The sequence below is a fragment of the Dipodomys merriami genome, unplaced genomic scaffold (assembly GCF_024711535.1).
Source record: "Dipodomys merriami isolate MVZ:Mamm:240054 unplaced genomic scaffold, mDipMer1.0.p SCAF_29, whole genome shotgun sequence".
NCBI classification, from domain to species: Eukaryota; Metazoa; Chordata; class Mammalia; order Rodentia; family Heteromyidae; genus Dipodomys; species Dipodomys merriami.
In genome coordinates, this window is record NW_027204381.1 from 4,458,993 (window position 1) to 4,475,959 (window position 16,967).

The following is a 16,967-nucleotide window of genomic DNA, read 5'->3' on the forward strand; positions in this document are numbered from 1 at the left end:
CATACTCAAACCACAACCCCTATAACAACTCTAGGGACTTTCCAAATAGCCAATGAGCTGATACTGTAGTGTCTCCTCCAGGGTCCATCCACTTTTCTGGAAGAGAACATGCCCCTCACAATAAGAAGCTTTAAAACCCCAAAGAAAGGAGGTACATATGAGGAGGGAGGATCCCAAGCAAGAAGTAAGCATATTTCTCTGTGCCCCTGAATCTTCTCACAGAGTATCTATAAACAGGCACCTCTTGGCCAGACTGGGTGCAGAGATTTGGCTGGTACATTATAACCTATGAATGCCACAGACAGCATCACTTCTGCCCTATAGGTGGGCTACATGTTCGCTGCCTGGGGTCTTACTTCCTTTGCACCTGCTCCTCCCAGAGCCCAGTGACTGACTTGGACCCTCAGGCAGGTATTGCTGATTCCCTTCAAGCCCCAGCCCTGACTTTGGCTCTGTCCAGTTGACTTGAATGCCTGCAAATCCCTTGTCTCCCTTCAGGCTGGCAAATAGGGTTGGAATGTTTTTGAAAGGAATTTTACCAGGAAGTTAAAAAACAAAATCCAAAACAGGAAAAGCAAATGGAAATGGATACACATCCGGAGCACTAGTTCCTTTTCCCAAGATCACGACAGTCCAACGCAGACTACTGGCCTGCAGACCCCAGCTCAGTCACCCAGCACCAGGTCACACCCATTCAGCCTCTGACTTTAGAGTGCACTCCAGGTAAAGCTGCCGGGTTTGGGGACTAGCACCTACTTATATGGCCTGCTTTTGAACCTCTCTCTCCCTCCCAGAAGTACCTCCCTGTGACTCTGGTCATGTTCCCCCAACTTGGGGGTTTTGCTCCCCACCAATGGCTTTCAGAAGCTCGAATCCAGAAAGTCCTGTCCTTTAGTTCATCTCTCTATATCTCTGCTCTGTTGTTTTGTCTGAAGACGACTCAGTAGCCCACCACTGCAGGTGTTTCTACCTGTTGTTCAATATAGGTACCTTATCTATTTTTAAGAAACCATCTGGGACTGGTCTGGAGTGTAGGGCTGCGGAAAACAGGAGCTGTCTCTTCAGGTATTATTGCCAGGATCAGCCAACCCAGAAACTCCCCCATTTCCCTGAGTCTACCTAAAAACTAGTGAGTACTCTTCATTCTCCCTTCAGAAATGAGGATACTTCCTGAATATCAACAAATGCTTGATCCATCCTTAACCCAGGTATCCTGATACCCTTCCCAAGTGTACTTCCCAAAATGGTGCTCCAACAAATGATTGACAGAACTCAAGTCTTGACAGTTTTATAGTATCAAGTTCCTTAAGCTCAAAGTAACATCGGGAGGAGTACTTTTGCCCCACTGTCAAACCTCCCTTCAGCCTCCTCCCCAGGCCCAACATTGAACTCTAGGCCTTGGCACTAGGTGGGTAGGGCCTGGCATCACTCTTTATTTTCTTTATGTTGTGTATCAGGAGAGAAGCACTTTCCTCCATGGCCCTGTCCCATTGCTACCATGGTCCTCCACAAAGATTCTTCTGACCGCCCCTCATTTTCCTTGAACAACACACATGGAGAGAGCAGGAAGCAGGGCTGTCCTTAGGTTAAAGGTCCTGGCAGTGAGAAGGGCTGGAGAGAGTCCTCGAGTCCAGTGAGATGCTCCCTTGCTCCCGCAGGGTTTGCCTTGCTCTTGTTGTGGTTTGCTGTCATTTGTTTGGACAACCCAGCAGCAGAGTTCCCCTGAAGCTCGGAGAAGGTAGACCCCTACGGCAGAGAGGCATAGGCCAGGCCTTGCGGGAGGACAGGAAGGGCGGTCCTCAGGCTTTTCTGGCAGTCTTTAGGGACACAGTTCACGAGGAATCTGGAGAAGTTGAAGAACAGTGGAGTTATCCCCTTGCTCCCATCTTCCCTGCCAAACCCCGATCCTCTCTGAGGCTGTCTCCCCAGGATCCCCCCAGATGAAGACTGTCATGTTAGCCAAGCAGAGAGACACTCACTACCAGCCTTGGGCATTGCACCACTAAGCCGACTTCTCTGGGCAGAGACCCCAGAGTCAGGAGGCCAAGGAGGCAGCCCCCTTTCCAGTCGCTGGGTATGGTTGATTTCAGCATCTTCCAGCCAGTCTGGCCTCCACTCCCATAGGGGTAGGGAGAGGCTCTGGGTCAGGAAGAGGTCATCCCGTGGGGAGGGCGGTGAGGAGGCATCTGTCAAGGAGGGAAGAGGTGTCCGTGGGGGTTTTGACTTTTAGCAGAAAGCTCAGGACCAACTTGGGTACACATACAACCCTAACTCTAATCTACCCTCAACTCAGCCCACCAGTCCCAGTGGCTATATCCTCTGGCTGTCAGCGGGTTTCATTACAGAGAAAAGCTTGACTTATTTCCTCTCAGCCCAGCTCTGGCCTCTATTCCAAACACTCCTGTTTCTTGGCATTCTTCTCTGTCCGTTATAGGTCCTTCTTTCCTGGACAGTCCTTGTCCCCTCATTTGCTATAAGCTTTATTGTTTTCCTTGTGGGCAAAGAGTAGAGTCAGGGTAAGATGAATATGGGAGATCTGCAGGTTACTGGGGGAAGGGAATCCAAAAGGGGACAATGAGGCCTGATAATGGACCCAGGTACTCTTCAATCTCCCTCCATGGACAGGATGAGCAGAAGGAGCAGAGTCACATACATCACTGGATTAGGAAAAAATGGAGAGGCTGAGGGTGACCTTCCCTGGGACCCATGTCTAGGTAACAGGTAGAGGAATAGGCTATACAACGGATTACATCCCTGCTTTAGAATTGTACAATTTGTCTTTGTTCTGTGGGTGATCCTTGGCAAGTTAATAAACTTACTTTATAGTTATCTAATCTGAAAAGGAGGGATTAAAAAATATTCCTCAGAATCAGGCACTGGTGACTCAAGTCTGTTATCCTAGCTACTCAGAGAGGCTGAGATCTGAGATTGTGGTTCAAAGCCAGCCTGGGCAGGAAAGTCTGTGAGACTCTTATCTCCAATTAACCACCAGAAAACTGGACATGGAGCTGTGGTTCAAAGGAATAGAGCGCTAGCCTTGAGCAAAAGAGTTCAGGGACAGCACCCAGGCTTTGAGCCTTTAGTTCAAGCTCCATGACCCCCTCATTCCCCCCCCCCCAAGAGTATTTCTCACTCAGGGTTGTTAACATATAGAGCATTTCTCATGGTTGGACTCCTTTATCATTCAATACAAACTAGCTATTTTGATGGCCATGAGGATAATAATAACAATTAAGAAACCAAGCCTCTTGGCTAGAATGAATGAATGAGAGAGAGAGAGAGAGAGAGAGAGAGAGAGAGAGAGAGAGAGAGAGAGAGAGAGAGAGAGAGAGAGTATGTTATGGGAGCTGTGTCCATACTGAGGGGGTAAAGGTCAGAAGTATGATGGGGTGATTCCACATACCAGTGAAGGCACAGTCTGTCTCCCTGGGCTCCAGACCAAACCCAAAGCTGTCTACAGCCACTGCCAGGGCACGGGCAAAGTGGGCATCCGCAAGGAAGGAGCCATCGGAAGAGCTGACGAGGCTGGCTCTGGCACTGGGAACGTTGTCTTCGGAGGCTGAGCCCCAACCATTGGCCAGGGAGCCTTCACTGGGGGTGGGGGTGGGGCAGGGCCGAGGTGGGCACAACAAGCCCCCCACCTCAGACCCGACTCCCCCTCCAGCTCTGCTCATGTCTGCTAGCCCCGAGGCTGCTGGGATACTGATGTACCCGTAGGTTGTGGGAGGTGACGGGGCCCTTGGCATCGGAGAGACACTGTTCCTGGAAGAGGCAATTTTGGAAACAGTGCAATGGTGAGGGCACAGTGGCAGAAACAGGCCCAATGAGGTAGGCACGCGTACCCCCATAGAGATCCGTGGCTATCCCTTACTCACCTGGGGGTCTCCTCACCCTCGCTGAGTTCCAGGCACAGTGCCACCTCCTCCGGGGTCAGTACACTGTCCTGATCCTCTCCCAGGGAAGACAGTGAAGAGCTGGATAGGCGGCTAGAAGCTGGGCTGGGACCAGACAGGGATGAGGCCTGGAGACTGGGAGGCCTGCAGGGGCTAACACCGGGGAGTGGGTCTGCTGGCAGCGGGTCAGAGGAGGGAGCCTGGGGCTCCACCAAGTGCCTGGTTGGGGGAAGAGAGACATGGTAGAAGACTGAGTGCTCCCAGCTCACATCCAATCCCAGCACACACTCCCCCTCGCCACCTACATATACCAGCCCTGCTTCCTGACCCGATGCCCTCTTACTGGGTCTGTGGACTCTGAGGGAGGATTCCTCGAGCAGAAATGGGTACTGGAGGGAGCGGGCGGGATGCCAGCTCATTGGAGTTGCGCAGGAGCTGTGGTCCCAGCGCCCGCCAGGCAACCACACCTCGGGGTACAGCTCCTAAAGATCAAAAGCCAGAGCCTGAGAAGGGCTCTCAGCCCAGACCCCCGCCTGCCTGGCCCCAACCCCATTCCCAGTCTCACAGACACCAAAGGACAAGCCATGAAAAGGAGCCTGGGCTGATGTACTCGGTGGCCTGCTTCCCCACCCCAATTCCCCCTCAAACCCCCCCTCTCACCTGGGCTTTCAGAACGGTTCTTGGTGGCTCTATTTCCCAATTCCCAGCCCCAGAGCTCCATGGGGTGGCTGCCCCTGAGCAGTGGGGAGCTATTGGCTTGGTGCAGTTCTGCAAAACAAAGAGGTGGCCACTTGTGGACAAGCCAGGGTGTGGTCTTTCAGACCCCACTGAAGATTCTGTCTTTACCTTTACTATTCATTTCAGCACTGGACCTTGAAACCAGAGAAACTAGGAGAGAATCTATCCTAATCTACAACCACCTGCATCCAGGCAGCCTTAGTGGACAGAAGGAAAACTGGACTGACAAAGGTTTTTAGGTCTGTGACCTTAGGTAAGTCCATTAACCTGTCGGAGCTCATTTCTTTTCACAAACAGTTATTTCAAAGGATGGTCTTGAGGATAAAATAAAAATTGGGCACAGGTAGCTTATGCCTGTAATCCTAGCTACTCAGAAGGCTGAGATCTGAGGATGACAGCTCGGGCAGGAAAGTCCATGAGACTCTTTTTTTTTTTTTGGTCGGTGGTGGGGCTTGAACTCTGGGCCTGGGCGCTGTCCCTCAGCTCTTCAGCTCAAGGCGAGCACTCTACCACTTGAGCTACATCGCCACTTCCAGTTTTCTGGTGGTTTATTGGAGATAGGAGTCTTACGGTCTCTCCTGCCTGGGCTGGCTTTGAACCGCGATCCTCAGATCTCAGCCTCCTGAGTAGCTAGGATTACAGGCATGAGCCACCAGCGCCCGGCGTCCATGAGACTCTTGTTTCCAATAAACCACCAGAAAACCAATAGTGCTGTGGCTCAAGTAGTAGAGCATTTGCCTTGAGCTGAAGAGCTGAGGGACAGTGCCCAGCCCTAGAGTTCAGACCCCACAACCAACAAAAAAAGAAAGAAAGAAAGAAAGAAAGAAAGAAAGAAAGAAAGAAAGAAAGAAAGAAAGAAAGAAAGAAAGAAAGAAAAGAAAGAAAGAAAGAAGGAAGGAAAGAAAGAAAGGAAGGAAGGAAGGAAGGAAGGAAGGAAGGAAGAAAGGAAGGAAAAAAAGAAAGAAAGCAAGAAAAGAATGATTAAGTTTTACCCTTTAAATATGTTCAGTTCATTGTATATTAACTATACCTCAACAAAGTTGTTTCTTGTATGTTTTTGTATACATGTGCATATGCCAGAACTTGGGCTTGAACTCAGGGCCTAGATACTGTCCCTTAGTTTTTTCGCTCAAGGCTGTCACTTGAATCACAGCTCTACTTCTGGCTTTTTGGCAGTTTACTGGAGCAAAAAGTCTCATGGATTTTCCTGTTCAGTTTGGCTTCAAACAGCAATCCTCAGATCTCAGCCTCCTGAGTGGGTAGTATTACAGGTGTGAACCACCAGCACCCAGCTCTTTTTGTCTGTTTTTTTTTTTTTAATAAGTTCTTTAAAAAATCTTTTGGCAGGGCTGGGAAGGTGGCTCAGTGGTACAGTACTTGCCTTGCATGCATGAGGCCCTGGGTTCGATTCCTCAGCACCACATAAGCAGAAAAAGCCAGAAGTGGTGCTGTGGCTCAAGTGGTAGAGCACTAGCCTTGAGCTAAAGAGCTGAAGGACAGCGCCCAGGCCCAGAGTTCAGCCCCAATGACTGACCAAAAAAAAAAAGTCTTTTAGCATTATTGGGGATTGAACTCAGGGCCTTGCACTTGCTAGGCAATCACTCTACCACTTGAGGCTTCCTTTTCTTTTTTGGTGCTAGGAACTGAACCCAGGGCTTCATCTATCCTGAGTGTGAATTCTACCACTTGGCTACATCCATAATCCCCTAAGGATATTAAAATCCACAAAAACCCAGGTCCCTTAAATAAGATGGTATATTACCTGCCCAGATCTCCCTGTGCATCTTAAATCATCTCTGAATTATTTATAATACCTACTCTAAACATTATATAAGTAGTTATATTGTAGTGTTCAGGGAATCATGGCAAGAAAGTCTGTACATGTTCAGTACAAAGGCTATTTATTTTTTGCCAAATATATTTTAACCTACAGATGGTTGAGTCTAAGAATGAGTGTAGGGAAGGAGGGCCAGCTCTACCCATTCCTCTCTGAGAAGTGAGCTGGGAGTTTGTACCCAAGCAGACCTGAGTAGAATGTGTGAAGACCAGTCCCTATGAGCCTGGGTCTTCCTGCCAGCACCGGCCACCTTCTCTTGGCTCTAGGATTAACTTGTATGCTGGTCAGTATTTTCATCAGACTGGGACAAGGGCTGCCTGTGCCTACTAGCTCAGCATGTCTGGCATACAGTGGTATTTATTCAATGTTTTCTAGTTGGACTGATTGTAGAAACAGAGCCCTGCATCAGAAAGAAAAGCCGAGGTGGACACACTCCTGACTGAGTGCTTCTGAGTGGGGAAAGACCTGTGTCTACAAGAGGCACTCACACCAGTTCAAAGCCAGCAGGCCACACCCACCCCATTTCCTACTCTTGCTTCTCCCCATCACTAGCTCCAGATTTCGAGTCTCCTCTCTATCCTTACCCTGCTTCTTCTTGGCCTTCCAGGCCTCTGCAGGGGCCAAAGACAAGCGTGGAGAAGAGACTCCCCTACGGCTGCAGAGGCTGTCTGAGCTGGGCCAGGGGCTGGAGGTCCGGGACAACTGGGATGGAAGGTGCCTGGTAGCTGGAACCTGGGGGCTTGGCCGGGCTGGGGGCCTGGAGGGCAACTCTGCGATGAGGGAGCCATAAAAGGTACTGGTGTCTGGGAGCAAGGGCACGCCGGGACTGCGGGGGTCCCAGGAGATCACTGCAGAAAAGAAAATGACAGCAGTTAGGGTGAGAGTATCCCACCCTACATCCCATCCCTGAGCCCCTTGCCCCATGAGGCCTGCTCACAGGAACGTCGGCAGTCTAGCGGGTCCCGGGGATCCACTCCCAGCCGGCTGCTGAGGCTGCTGCTGCTGCTCAGGTCTCGAGAGCCAGAGGTAGAACGCCAGGTGTCTGCCAGCCAAGGAGAGTCACTGTGGTCCATCCTGAGGTAATGGGCGAAGGACCAGGGGTGGGAGGTGGTGGAAGTTGAGGACGTGGTAGTACTGGATTTATCTTTCCTGCTACTTTCAGCCCTTCATAGATTCCTTAAGTTCTCAGACCTGGTTGGTGCCTTGACTTAGTAGCCCTTCTATAGAGGGATCAGGGGAAGTCTAAATTGCTCAGAGCAGAAAGGGATTAAAGTGAGACAGCTATGGATGCTGAGACAAAAAGAACAGATGAGCCAGGAGCTGGCGGCTCATGCTTATAATGCTAGCTACTCAGGAGGCTGCGATCGGAGCATCGCAGTTCAAAGCCTGGACAGGAAAGGCCATGAGACTCTTATCACTAATTAACACCAAAAAGCTGAAAGTGAAGGTATGGCTCAAGTACTAGAGCTCCAAGCCTTGAGTAAAAATACGAAGGGAGAGTGCCCTGGCCCTGAGTTTAAGCCCCAGTATCAGAGGGGAGAAAAAATAAAAGGAACAGATGTGACGAACAGACCTGGTTTGAAAATCCCTGTCTACCACAGCTTAGCCCAGTCTAGTAAATCTATTAGATGCTTTAAGCCCACATTGCCTCCTCTATAAAATGGCAACAATAGAGCTTTCCTACAGGGCAGATGCTGTAAGTCTAACTGAGGATGTGACATCATTCAGCTGGTAAAGCACAAGGTTGCTATGTGGATGCTAGCTTCCAGCTGTCTGAATGTCTTTTAAGAACAGGCAGCTGACCAAGGTACTTCTTTGCCTAGAGCCTTCAGTGATTCATTCCCTCATCATCAAGATAGAGCCCCACTGCCTGGTGTGGCTAGCCTGGCTTCCAGCTTTGTAACCATATCTTTGCTCAGACCCATTTCATAACTTACGCCCCCATCCAACCCAAATGGCCCGTCTTTGGGCATAACAGGTTATTTCTGGTTGCACTGCCACTCTTCCCCTCCTAACAGTCAATCTTTCACTAATGTTTCTCTACCTGACCTCTTCCGTGTATTTCCCCCATCTGCTTTTCCGTGGACTACTCCAGATTGTTCTCATGCTTGTCTCTGCCTAGACAGCTCCTTCTTGATGGATGGAGAATATTGCAATAGACCAGATAATCAGAATTGCATTTCCCTCAAGGACAAAGGAGAGGGGACAGGGGAGCAGAGCAGATAAAGGCCGGGAGGTGGCTTGAAGACCAAAGGCATTGAGTACAGAAAGACTCTGCCAGCTAGCCAGCTTGGAACCCTGCTTTGGGCTGAGTATCAAAAAGCAAACTGGCAGCCCAGGGCCTAGGTGCTTGACATACTTTTGTCAAATAATTCAGACCTAGGCTGTGAAAACTACTCTAGGAAATCTAACCAGATGATGAGCTGGGAAGTTGAGAAGAGCAATGAAATGGCTGCTCGGTGGAAAACACAGCACATTTTTAAAAGAAGTTTCTTTCTTAGAATTTCACAACCACAGACTTGCTTTGTCAGCCAAATTAGAACAGAAGTGCATGCAGGCTGGCCCTGGGTCTAAACGATAAGAACCTAGGTCTGGACGCCCTCTGCCGGAAGTGGGGTGGATCGCATGCAAGACTGTAATTCACAGAATGCACTAGGTAGACGCTGGCAATTCAGGAAAAAGTAGACATTAGAAGTGGTTACCTGTATTGGTTACTACTCACCTTGCAGCGTGAGCTAGCAGGACAGTGCAGTGTCTTGTTAGTGAGAGGAGGTACGAGAGCACGGGTAGGGGTTTGGAAAGCCAGCTACTAGGTTACGAAGCCTTTGGCAAATTCACTTAAATTCTATGACTCTCAGTTTGTTCTGCCATCAAGTGGTATGGTAGAACGTTAGCAAAAGGGAAATTCACTGTCACTCAAAAGTCTAGCACATCATCAGGTACTAGTAGGGTAGATGAGAACTTCATCTAATTCCCTGTCCCAATTCTTACTGTCTCAAGCCCCCAATGCCCTGTCCCCACATCTTTTTGCCTCTCACCTGTGTTTTAGGATGGCGTCTTCACTGGTATATCTGTACATACCTTGGAAAAAGCGAGAGACAGGGTAAATGCAAAGGCTCCATTTTCTGGTCAGAGATCTAAACCCCTTGTAATATTCTCACGGAACCCAGGAGAGGCCTGGACCCCAGAGAGGTCCTCTCACTCACCTGGGCCCAGGTGCATCCCAGCTCTGCGCCGGCGGTAGATACACACCGCAGTGCCCAGCAGCAGGAGCCAGAGCAGGACAGCCCCGCAGGCAATGATCTCTGGCCGTCTCAAGGTGGCCCTCAGCCACTCCAGCGTCCAAGGACCTTGCTCACTGGGTTCTCGGACTGATTGTTCCATGGCCTGCTCTGTATGGGATGTGGAGCTCAGGGGCAAGGCAGGCAGGGCAATGATCATTCAACAGAGAAGAGGAAGGAGCTAGAAGTGTGAGACTAGGAGAGAGGAGGGTGGTATGGGGGTTGAAGGATATGGATGACCATGTAGATACGTTTCTCACCTAAAAAGAGACAGACAGGGCTACTGGGCTTCCCAGCTCCAGCCCCTGTGACTGCTGCCACTTGCACACAGTAGGAGCCTGACATTCGGGTGGCAATCTCCAGCTGGGTCTGTTGCTGCCCCACTGTGGTCCAGTTGGCTGGGTGTAAGGAGGTATTGCCAAGGCTCCAGACCTGGACAGGAGCAAAGATGATCAGCTACCTCTAGACGACATCCCTTCATCTACAGATCAGACTCTGGGAATGGAGGCACCCTGCCCTGACATTCACCTGACATTCTCTTCCCTGATCCTTCCTTCTTCTACGAGAGACTTCTCTCTAGATTGACTTCTGTCTAGAAATAGGCTAAACTATACCTGGGAACAGCAGTTTCTCAAACCTCTTCTGGAGACTTTATAAGGTACAGGTGTCCAAGCTCATCGTTTAAGTTTCTGATTCAGAGAACCTAGGGAGAAGACCTGGGAATCTTCATTCCCAACAAGTTTTCCAGGTGACACTAGCATGGCTGGTTCTGTTTCTTCTGTCTATGATGTTCATTTCACTTTGCAGGTATAAAGAGGGTTAATTAATAACTCGGGGCCAACTATGAGATGGTAGAGTCGGTAGATTGCTTGGCAGAGTCTGGCTGATGCTCAGTCCTTGCTCAACAAGAAGTTAAGTTTCCTTTGCTTTTTGGCACAGGTATCACTTCTTGGTGGGCAGAGCAGGGGATGGGGGGAGTGTAGGACAACAGGTGTGCCATCTACCAAGAAAGGCTGTGTCAGCAGTACCTGGTAGCCACGGATGATGCCATTATGGTTTTCGGCAGGTGGTGGGGCCCAGCTCACAAGGACACTGTTGTTCCCAGGTTTTAGGGTCACCTCCTGGGGTGGAGCATTAGGCACTGAAGGGAAGGAAAAACAGACTGTGAGGGTACTAAGGGAGAAGAGTCTTTTCTAAGCTTGAAAGCTGGCATCCTATTGAGTTAGAGTCCCATTGAGGATAATAGAAGCTTCTTCCAGCTCTGCTTGCCTGGCCAGGGTAGAAGGGAATCCTTGAATAAGACTTTCCATCTCCCCAGATTGGACTGAGACAATCTAAAGGTCAAGAGAGCCTAGTTGCTGATGGCTCACATCTGTTATGCTAGCTACTTAGGAGGCTGAAATCTGAAGATCTCAGTTCAAACCTAGCCTGGACAGACAACTCTGTGAGACTCTCTATTAACCAGCAAAATGGAGGTGTGATTCAAGTTGGTAGAATGTCAGCTTTGAGCAAAAAAGCTAACCAAGAGTGCGAGGCCCTGAGTTCAAGACATAGTAACTGGTACCGAGAAAAAAATAGATGGAATCTGGGATCTATTGTTGGGTCTGGGAGGATCTGTCTCTGACCTTGTTCGGGCAGCCTCAGGAGCAGCACATTGCTGTCAGGACCTTGAGCTCTACCGGAGGATGGTCTCACTTTGAACTCGTAGTCTTGACCCCACAGGAGGCCCCCAAGCTCTGCGCTCTGCCGACCATCCAGCAGGGCCTCTGCCCACGGAGCTCCCTGGCCCTCCGGGACCCTCTGGGCCCTGAACAAAGCTGTGTAGGACTGAGCAGGGGCTGCAGGGCCACTCACCTGGGAAGGGAGGAGTCAGAGGAAGGGGAATGGATCAGGAAGCTCATGCCAGGTGGTTTTTGGAGCTCTGTACAGGCTCTCACCCTTAAGTCCTGAGTCTCACCTTCCAGCTAAGCCACACAGTTGGCCCAGGCTTGGGGCTTTTCATAGGATCTGGATTCAGCAGGGTCACATTTTCTAGCTGGATGCGCACGGCTAGGAGTTCCAGAGGCTCCTTGTGGTCCCTGGACTCTATAGAGGAACAGAGGACTGGAATGAGACCCACAGTCCCAATGTGAAATAGAGGAACCCACACTCTCCGAGCATTCCTGTTTCTATTCCAGCATGGGTGAGTTTCTTCACTCAGGGAACCTTACCAATTGGCTCCTGGTCTCAGGCTTAGCCTAGACCAGGATCTAGACCACGCTAGACCATGCTACCCTAACTGGAGGGTCCCACCTAATTTGGACCCTCCCTCCATCCTTACCCTGGACGGATAACCTGGCTGATTGGCTCTCCTGTTGTCCCGCATTGTTGGAGGCCACACACATATAGCTCCCTGCATCGCTCTTCTTTGCTCTTGCCACCAGCAGGCCACCCTTGGACACCTGTCAGAGTGAGGTACAGGGTGAAGTCTTCAATGGGAAGAAGGGCTCTGAGGTTGGAGGGTTGTTTAAGTCCTTCTTGCCCCTCCTTGCTCCAATCTCCTGGGCTCCATGGGGCAGGAGAGTCCTTCAGGATGTATCCAGATGTGCCAAGGACAAGATGACATGTGGGGCCTGGGGGCTTCACTCACGTTGTGTCTTCCTGGTTGGAGGACCAGGGGTTTTCCATCCTTCCACCATGAGACTGTGGGTTCTGGGTAGCCCCGAGGTGGCTTACACTCCAGAATCACCTGCTCACCCACTGTCACCACTGCATCTTGAGGCTGGATCTGGAAATTCTTTAAGAGGACTGTGGGGAAGATGGCAAGTAGGTAGGAAGTTGGGACCCAGAGTTCTGCCTTGGCATTTCCTGGCACATTCCCTCCCTCCCCCATTTTATATTTGCCCACTTCCCAGGCCTCCCAGGTAGCAATGGCTCAAACCCTGCTCTTCCTCCCCAGTTCCCAATACAGGCCTCCCCTAATAACAGGTGCTAGCCTGAGCCTTCCCTCCTAGGCCTCACCAGCCACAGACAGCCGAGCACCTCGGCTGACTGCTGTGCCCAGCTGGTTGCTGGCTTCACATGTGTAGACACCCAGAACTGCCGACAGCGCCTGGTCATCGTGGGCCTGGCCCTGGACAGGAGGCTTCAGTAACATAAGGGTTCCATCAGGTAGGAGGTGGTGGCGATCTGGGGGCACCATGCTCAGGGGGTGCCCATTCAGCAACCAGCGGATGGTGGGAGGAGGCTGTCCTGATGCTTGGCAGTTCAGCTTGATGGGGCCGGGACCCTGGATCAGCTTGTCCTGGGGATGAACTAGGATCTGGGGTGGGAAATCCTGAGCCATGCCTCCTGAGAGGAAAAAGGAGACAGAGCCTGGTCTGAGCACCACAGGCCCCGTGCCTCGTCTCTCTCTCTGGTGTGGGAGATTGATGGCCGGTACTGGGCTACTGAAGGCTGATTCCAAATAATAAGCTAGCTGGGAGGGGAGAAGTCAGCATGTACAACATGAAGGCCAAAGCTTAGATAGCTCTTTCTTTCTGTCACTCACACACACACACACACACACACACACACACACACACACACACACACACACGCACACACACACACACACACATCATTAGCATCATCATCATCCATCACTCAACAACAGCAACAATAATACAATCTCTGGTAACCCAACGTCAAAAAGGAAGCAAAGGAGCCTCACTTACCCATGATGAACAGAAGCCAGAGAGGTAGAGGCCCCCAGGTCCTGGGAAGGCCCACACCTCCAGAGCCCATCGCTGCTCCCAGGCCTCCGACCCAGTCGCAGGCACTTTGTCCAGTGACTCTGAGCTCACAGCAGCAAGGAAAGGAGGGGTGGGGTGGGGTGGTGGTAGTTGTTTGTGACTGAGACTCTGTCCCAGTAGGGAAGCGGCTTTGAGGAAACGGATGCTTCCTGCCTAGCCCTCAATGCCTTGGAGAACTGGGAGGAGACCAGAGGTGAGAAATTCTCTGACCTCTACCCTTCTAGCCATAACCCCTGCTGTACTGTTTGCCTCCAGCCTAGTTTGAGATTTCTTTTTCTTTCTGTTTTTAAGGGGGTGGGCTGAGTCTTGCTAAATAGTCCAGGCTGGTCTTGAACTCATGATCCTCTTGCTTTTACCTCCTGTCTACTGCCATTATAGGCATGTGTTACTATACTGGGCTAGTCTGAAACTATCTTTCTTTTCCTTTCTTTCTTTCTTTCTTTCTTTCTTTCTTTCTTTCTTTCTTTCTTTCTTTCTTCCTTCCTTCCTTCCTTCCTTTCTTCCTTTCTTCCTTTCTTCTTTCCTTCTTCCTCCTTTCTTCTTTTTCTTTCTTCTTTCTTGTTTTGTGTGCTGGGCTTAAACTCAGGGGCTCACATTCTCTTTCTTGGCTTCTGGCACCCCCACCTCTTGAGCCACTCTTCCACTTTCTGGCATTTTGCTGGTCTGAAATAAAAGTCTCATGGATTTGTCTGTCCAGACTGGCTTTAAACCATCATTCTCAGATCTCAGCCTCCTGAGTATCTAGGATTAGAGGTGTGAGCCACCAGTTTGGATTTTTGTTGTTGTTGTTGAAAAGGGAGGTTCATATTGACTGTAAGTCCACCTGTAGTCTTAATTGTTCACTCCTAACACTCTATGGAAAGCTTCTCCTTGAATCTCAGTCCTTATTGTTTTGCCTCTGGATGACTATCTGTTAGGGTAAAGTAGAGATGCTGAGGCTCAGGGCACAGCAGGAATAAGCTGAGAATGGAGGGCAGTAGGGCTGCAGGCTGAGAATGCTAAGTGGGAAAGTGCTGCTGTGGATCAGTTATTGGTCTCTTTCCCTAGGGACAGATGAGGCTGGGGGTGGGGAGGGCAAAAGATGGGAATGACTCAGACCTTTGGGGCCAAATTGGGAGATTCCCACTGCGTGTGTGTATTCTGCTCAGAGAGAGGGGAAAAAAGCTTTTGGGAGACTTTGGTTAGATTCCTTAACCCTACACAAATCAGTTTCCTTATCTGTAGAATGAGAATGCTAAAGTAAATTCTATTTCAAGAGCTATCATCGTCATGAAATGAGATAAAACATAAAAAGGACTTCATATGGACAGTGCTTGATTATAAGTGAAAGGTTAGCTTGTTCTATTTGTTTATTTTTCGTATGCATCCCTTCACTGAAACTATTTGTGCCTCCTCCTTGGGGCTATTTTTCTGCTTCTGGAAAAGAGTGAAGGACCTTTCCAGTTCTGAGACCCCATGTCTACAGTGGACAGGCTCTGTAGCTTCTCAGCCCGTCATGCCAGAGCCTCCTCGTAGTCTGGAGGGGTTGCTCTCTGCTCACAAAGCTTTAGTCCTTGTTTACAGGTCTCTTCCTTCTAAATCTGGAATCTCAGCCATTTCCTGAAGCTGTTCACAGAAGGCCAAGGCCAAGCTCTGGGGCTCAGCGGAAGAGTATCCAGCCTTTGTTCTCAATTGTTCTGGCCTGTTTCTCTGCTGGGCCCCTAACCTCGCTGACTCCCTCCCTTCCTCCCCCTCCCAGCTGGGTTGAGGTCCAGACACGGTTCTAACAGCCTCTCAAGTGGGAGGCTTCCTTCATTCCTCCTCCCCCTTTCCCCTGGAACTGAGACCAACACCCCATTAGAACAGAAATCAGATCATGATCTCTGCAAAATGGGGAGTTTTATGGGATAAAGACTAGATGGAGGGAATGGACTAGAGTGACCAAATTGGAAGGGCAGGAATTGGAATCAGAAGATAGACTATGGAATTTTAGAAGTGGAAATGCAGCCAGGTATGGGGATGCAAACCTGTAATCCAGCCCTTGGAAAATGGAAACTTTGAGGAGGACAGTGAGATTGAGACCAGCCTAGGCTGATCCTGTTTCAAAAACACACAATGGGGCAAGCACTGGTGGCTCTGGTTGTAATCTTATACCCCATACCTGTAATCCTAGCTACTCAGGAGGCTGAGATCTATGGATCTCTCAACCCAGGCAGAAAAGTCCATGAGACTCTTATCTCCAATCAACTACCAAAATGCCACTAGTGGAGTTGTAGTAGAGGGGAAAAAATTTGAGTGAAAAAACTAAGGGACAGTGCCCAAGCCCTGAGTTCAGGACCTAGTACTCACACACACACACACACACACACACACACACACACACACACACACACACACACACACACACACACACACACACACACACACACACACACACACACACACACACACACACACACACACACACACACGCAACAAAAACAGCAAAAGCGTGGAGGGTGGTGACCAAATTCATGACCTGAAGGATAGATCCATGTGTGACCCACAAAGTACAGAAGTGATTAAAGGGAAGGATCTGTGGGGTCAGACTGAAGAGGATCTATTTAGCATTTGGATACTGAGGTCAGCTGAGGAAGTAACAGGAAAAGATGTGATAGGGCAAGTATACTGACTCCCTACACAGCCAATTTGGGATTTCCCAAGTGCAGAAACTCCAGGAGTAGCCGGACTCTATATTATGTTATTGTGAGCAGTCCTTCTTTGGTCTCTCCTGCTTCTAGACTGTACTTGGGGAGGCTGCAACTTCTCTGCTATTATTGTGATGTTGATTTGGTTTTACTCACATCTGTATGATTCAGAATGATGGTTAATCTCCCCTCAAGGGAGAAGAGGCTAGTCACAAAAGAACTGTCTTTCAGACTGGACAGTTAAACAGTGAAAAAGAGATGCTCACATCATGCTTTGGGAATGGAGCCCCAGAGTCTACATCAGCTAAAGGAGAGACCCTACTCCACAGCCTCATGCCTCATGCCTGGAGTTAGTTTTGGAATACCCTCTCCCCATTAACAGACTCAGAAGATCCAAGTACTGAGAACTGAAGGGGATTGGAGAGGGGCAACCGTTCCGACAAATCTGTATGACTTTAGAACTCTTATTCCCTCCAAGCAGCCTGGGTACCAGTGATGAGCATGATCGCCAATGGGACTTTCCAACAAGGGACTTCTGGATGGCTCCGAGAGGTCCCAGTACTCATTTCCAGCAACCTGGTCCAACAGTACTCTGATTGTCTCATTTCCACAAAGTAAGGAAAAGCCAAAAGTATGAGTCATTGGGGATGATGTAGATGGATGAGCTCTGCCCCCTGTGTTATTTCAGGCCCAGTGACCAGTTTAAACACTGCCTTTTGTAACCCTAGTTCTAGTGTTTTGTGAGTAACTCCTCTTTAGTTGTTTGTAAGAGGGAGGAA

General features: G+C 49.7%; 1 protein-coding gene across 2 annotated transcripts; it reads right to left on the bottom strand.

Moving 5' to 3' along the window:
- Positions 1–1,272: 1,272 nt before the first annotated feature.
- On the bottom strand, positions 1,273–13,563 carry LOC138838840 (roundabout homolog 4-like). 2 transcript variants are annotated; one of them, XM_070038224.1, is made up of 18 exons: positions 13,445–13,563; positions 12,750–13,079; positions 12,379–12,536; positions 12,070–12,190; positions 11,707–11,834; positions 11,375–11,603; positions 10,778–10,890; positions 10,010–10,181; positions 9,675–9,860; positions 9,507–9,549; positions 7,406–7,542; positions 7,053–7,316; positions 4,554–4,661; positions 4,237–4,375; positions 3,876–4,112; positions 3,404–3,762; positions 1,980–2,186; positions 1,273–1,843 (listed from the first exon to the last, which is right to left on the bottom strand). In XM_070038224.1, exons 1-18 carry the CDS (start codon positions 13,512–13,514, stop codon positions 1,833–1,835), a joined length of 3,012 nt encoding a protein of 1,003 aa, XP_069894325.1. In that variant the 5' UTR covers positions 13,515–13,563; the 3' UTR covers positions 1,273–1,832. The 2 variants fall into 2 exon arrangements, with proteins under 2 accessions (XP_069894325.1, XP_069894327.1); XM_070038226.1 differs by lacking the exon at positions 1,980–2,186.
- Positions 13,564–16,967: the final 3,404 nt, after the last annotated feature.

Bases quoted from the DNA above. Each gene is read 5' to 3' on its own strand.
- LOC138838840 (XM_070038224.1), bottom strand. From the start codon at position 13,514: ATGGGCTCTGGAGGTGTGGGCCTTCCCAGGACCTGGGGGCCTCTACCT. The intron at 11,835-12,069 runs GTAAGGATGGAG...GTTCCTCTATAG, and splicing joins AGCCAGGTTATCCGTCCAGG to AGTCCAGGGACCACAAGGAG. The intron at 4,376-4,553 runs GTGAGAGGGGGG...TTTGATCTTTAG, and splicing joins GAACCGTTCTGAAAGCCCAG to GAGCTGTACCCCGAGGTGTG.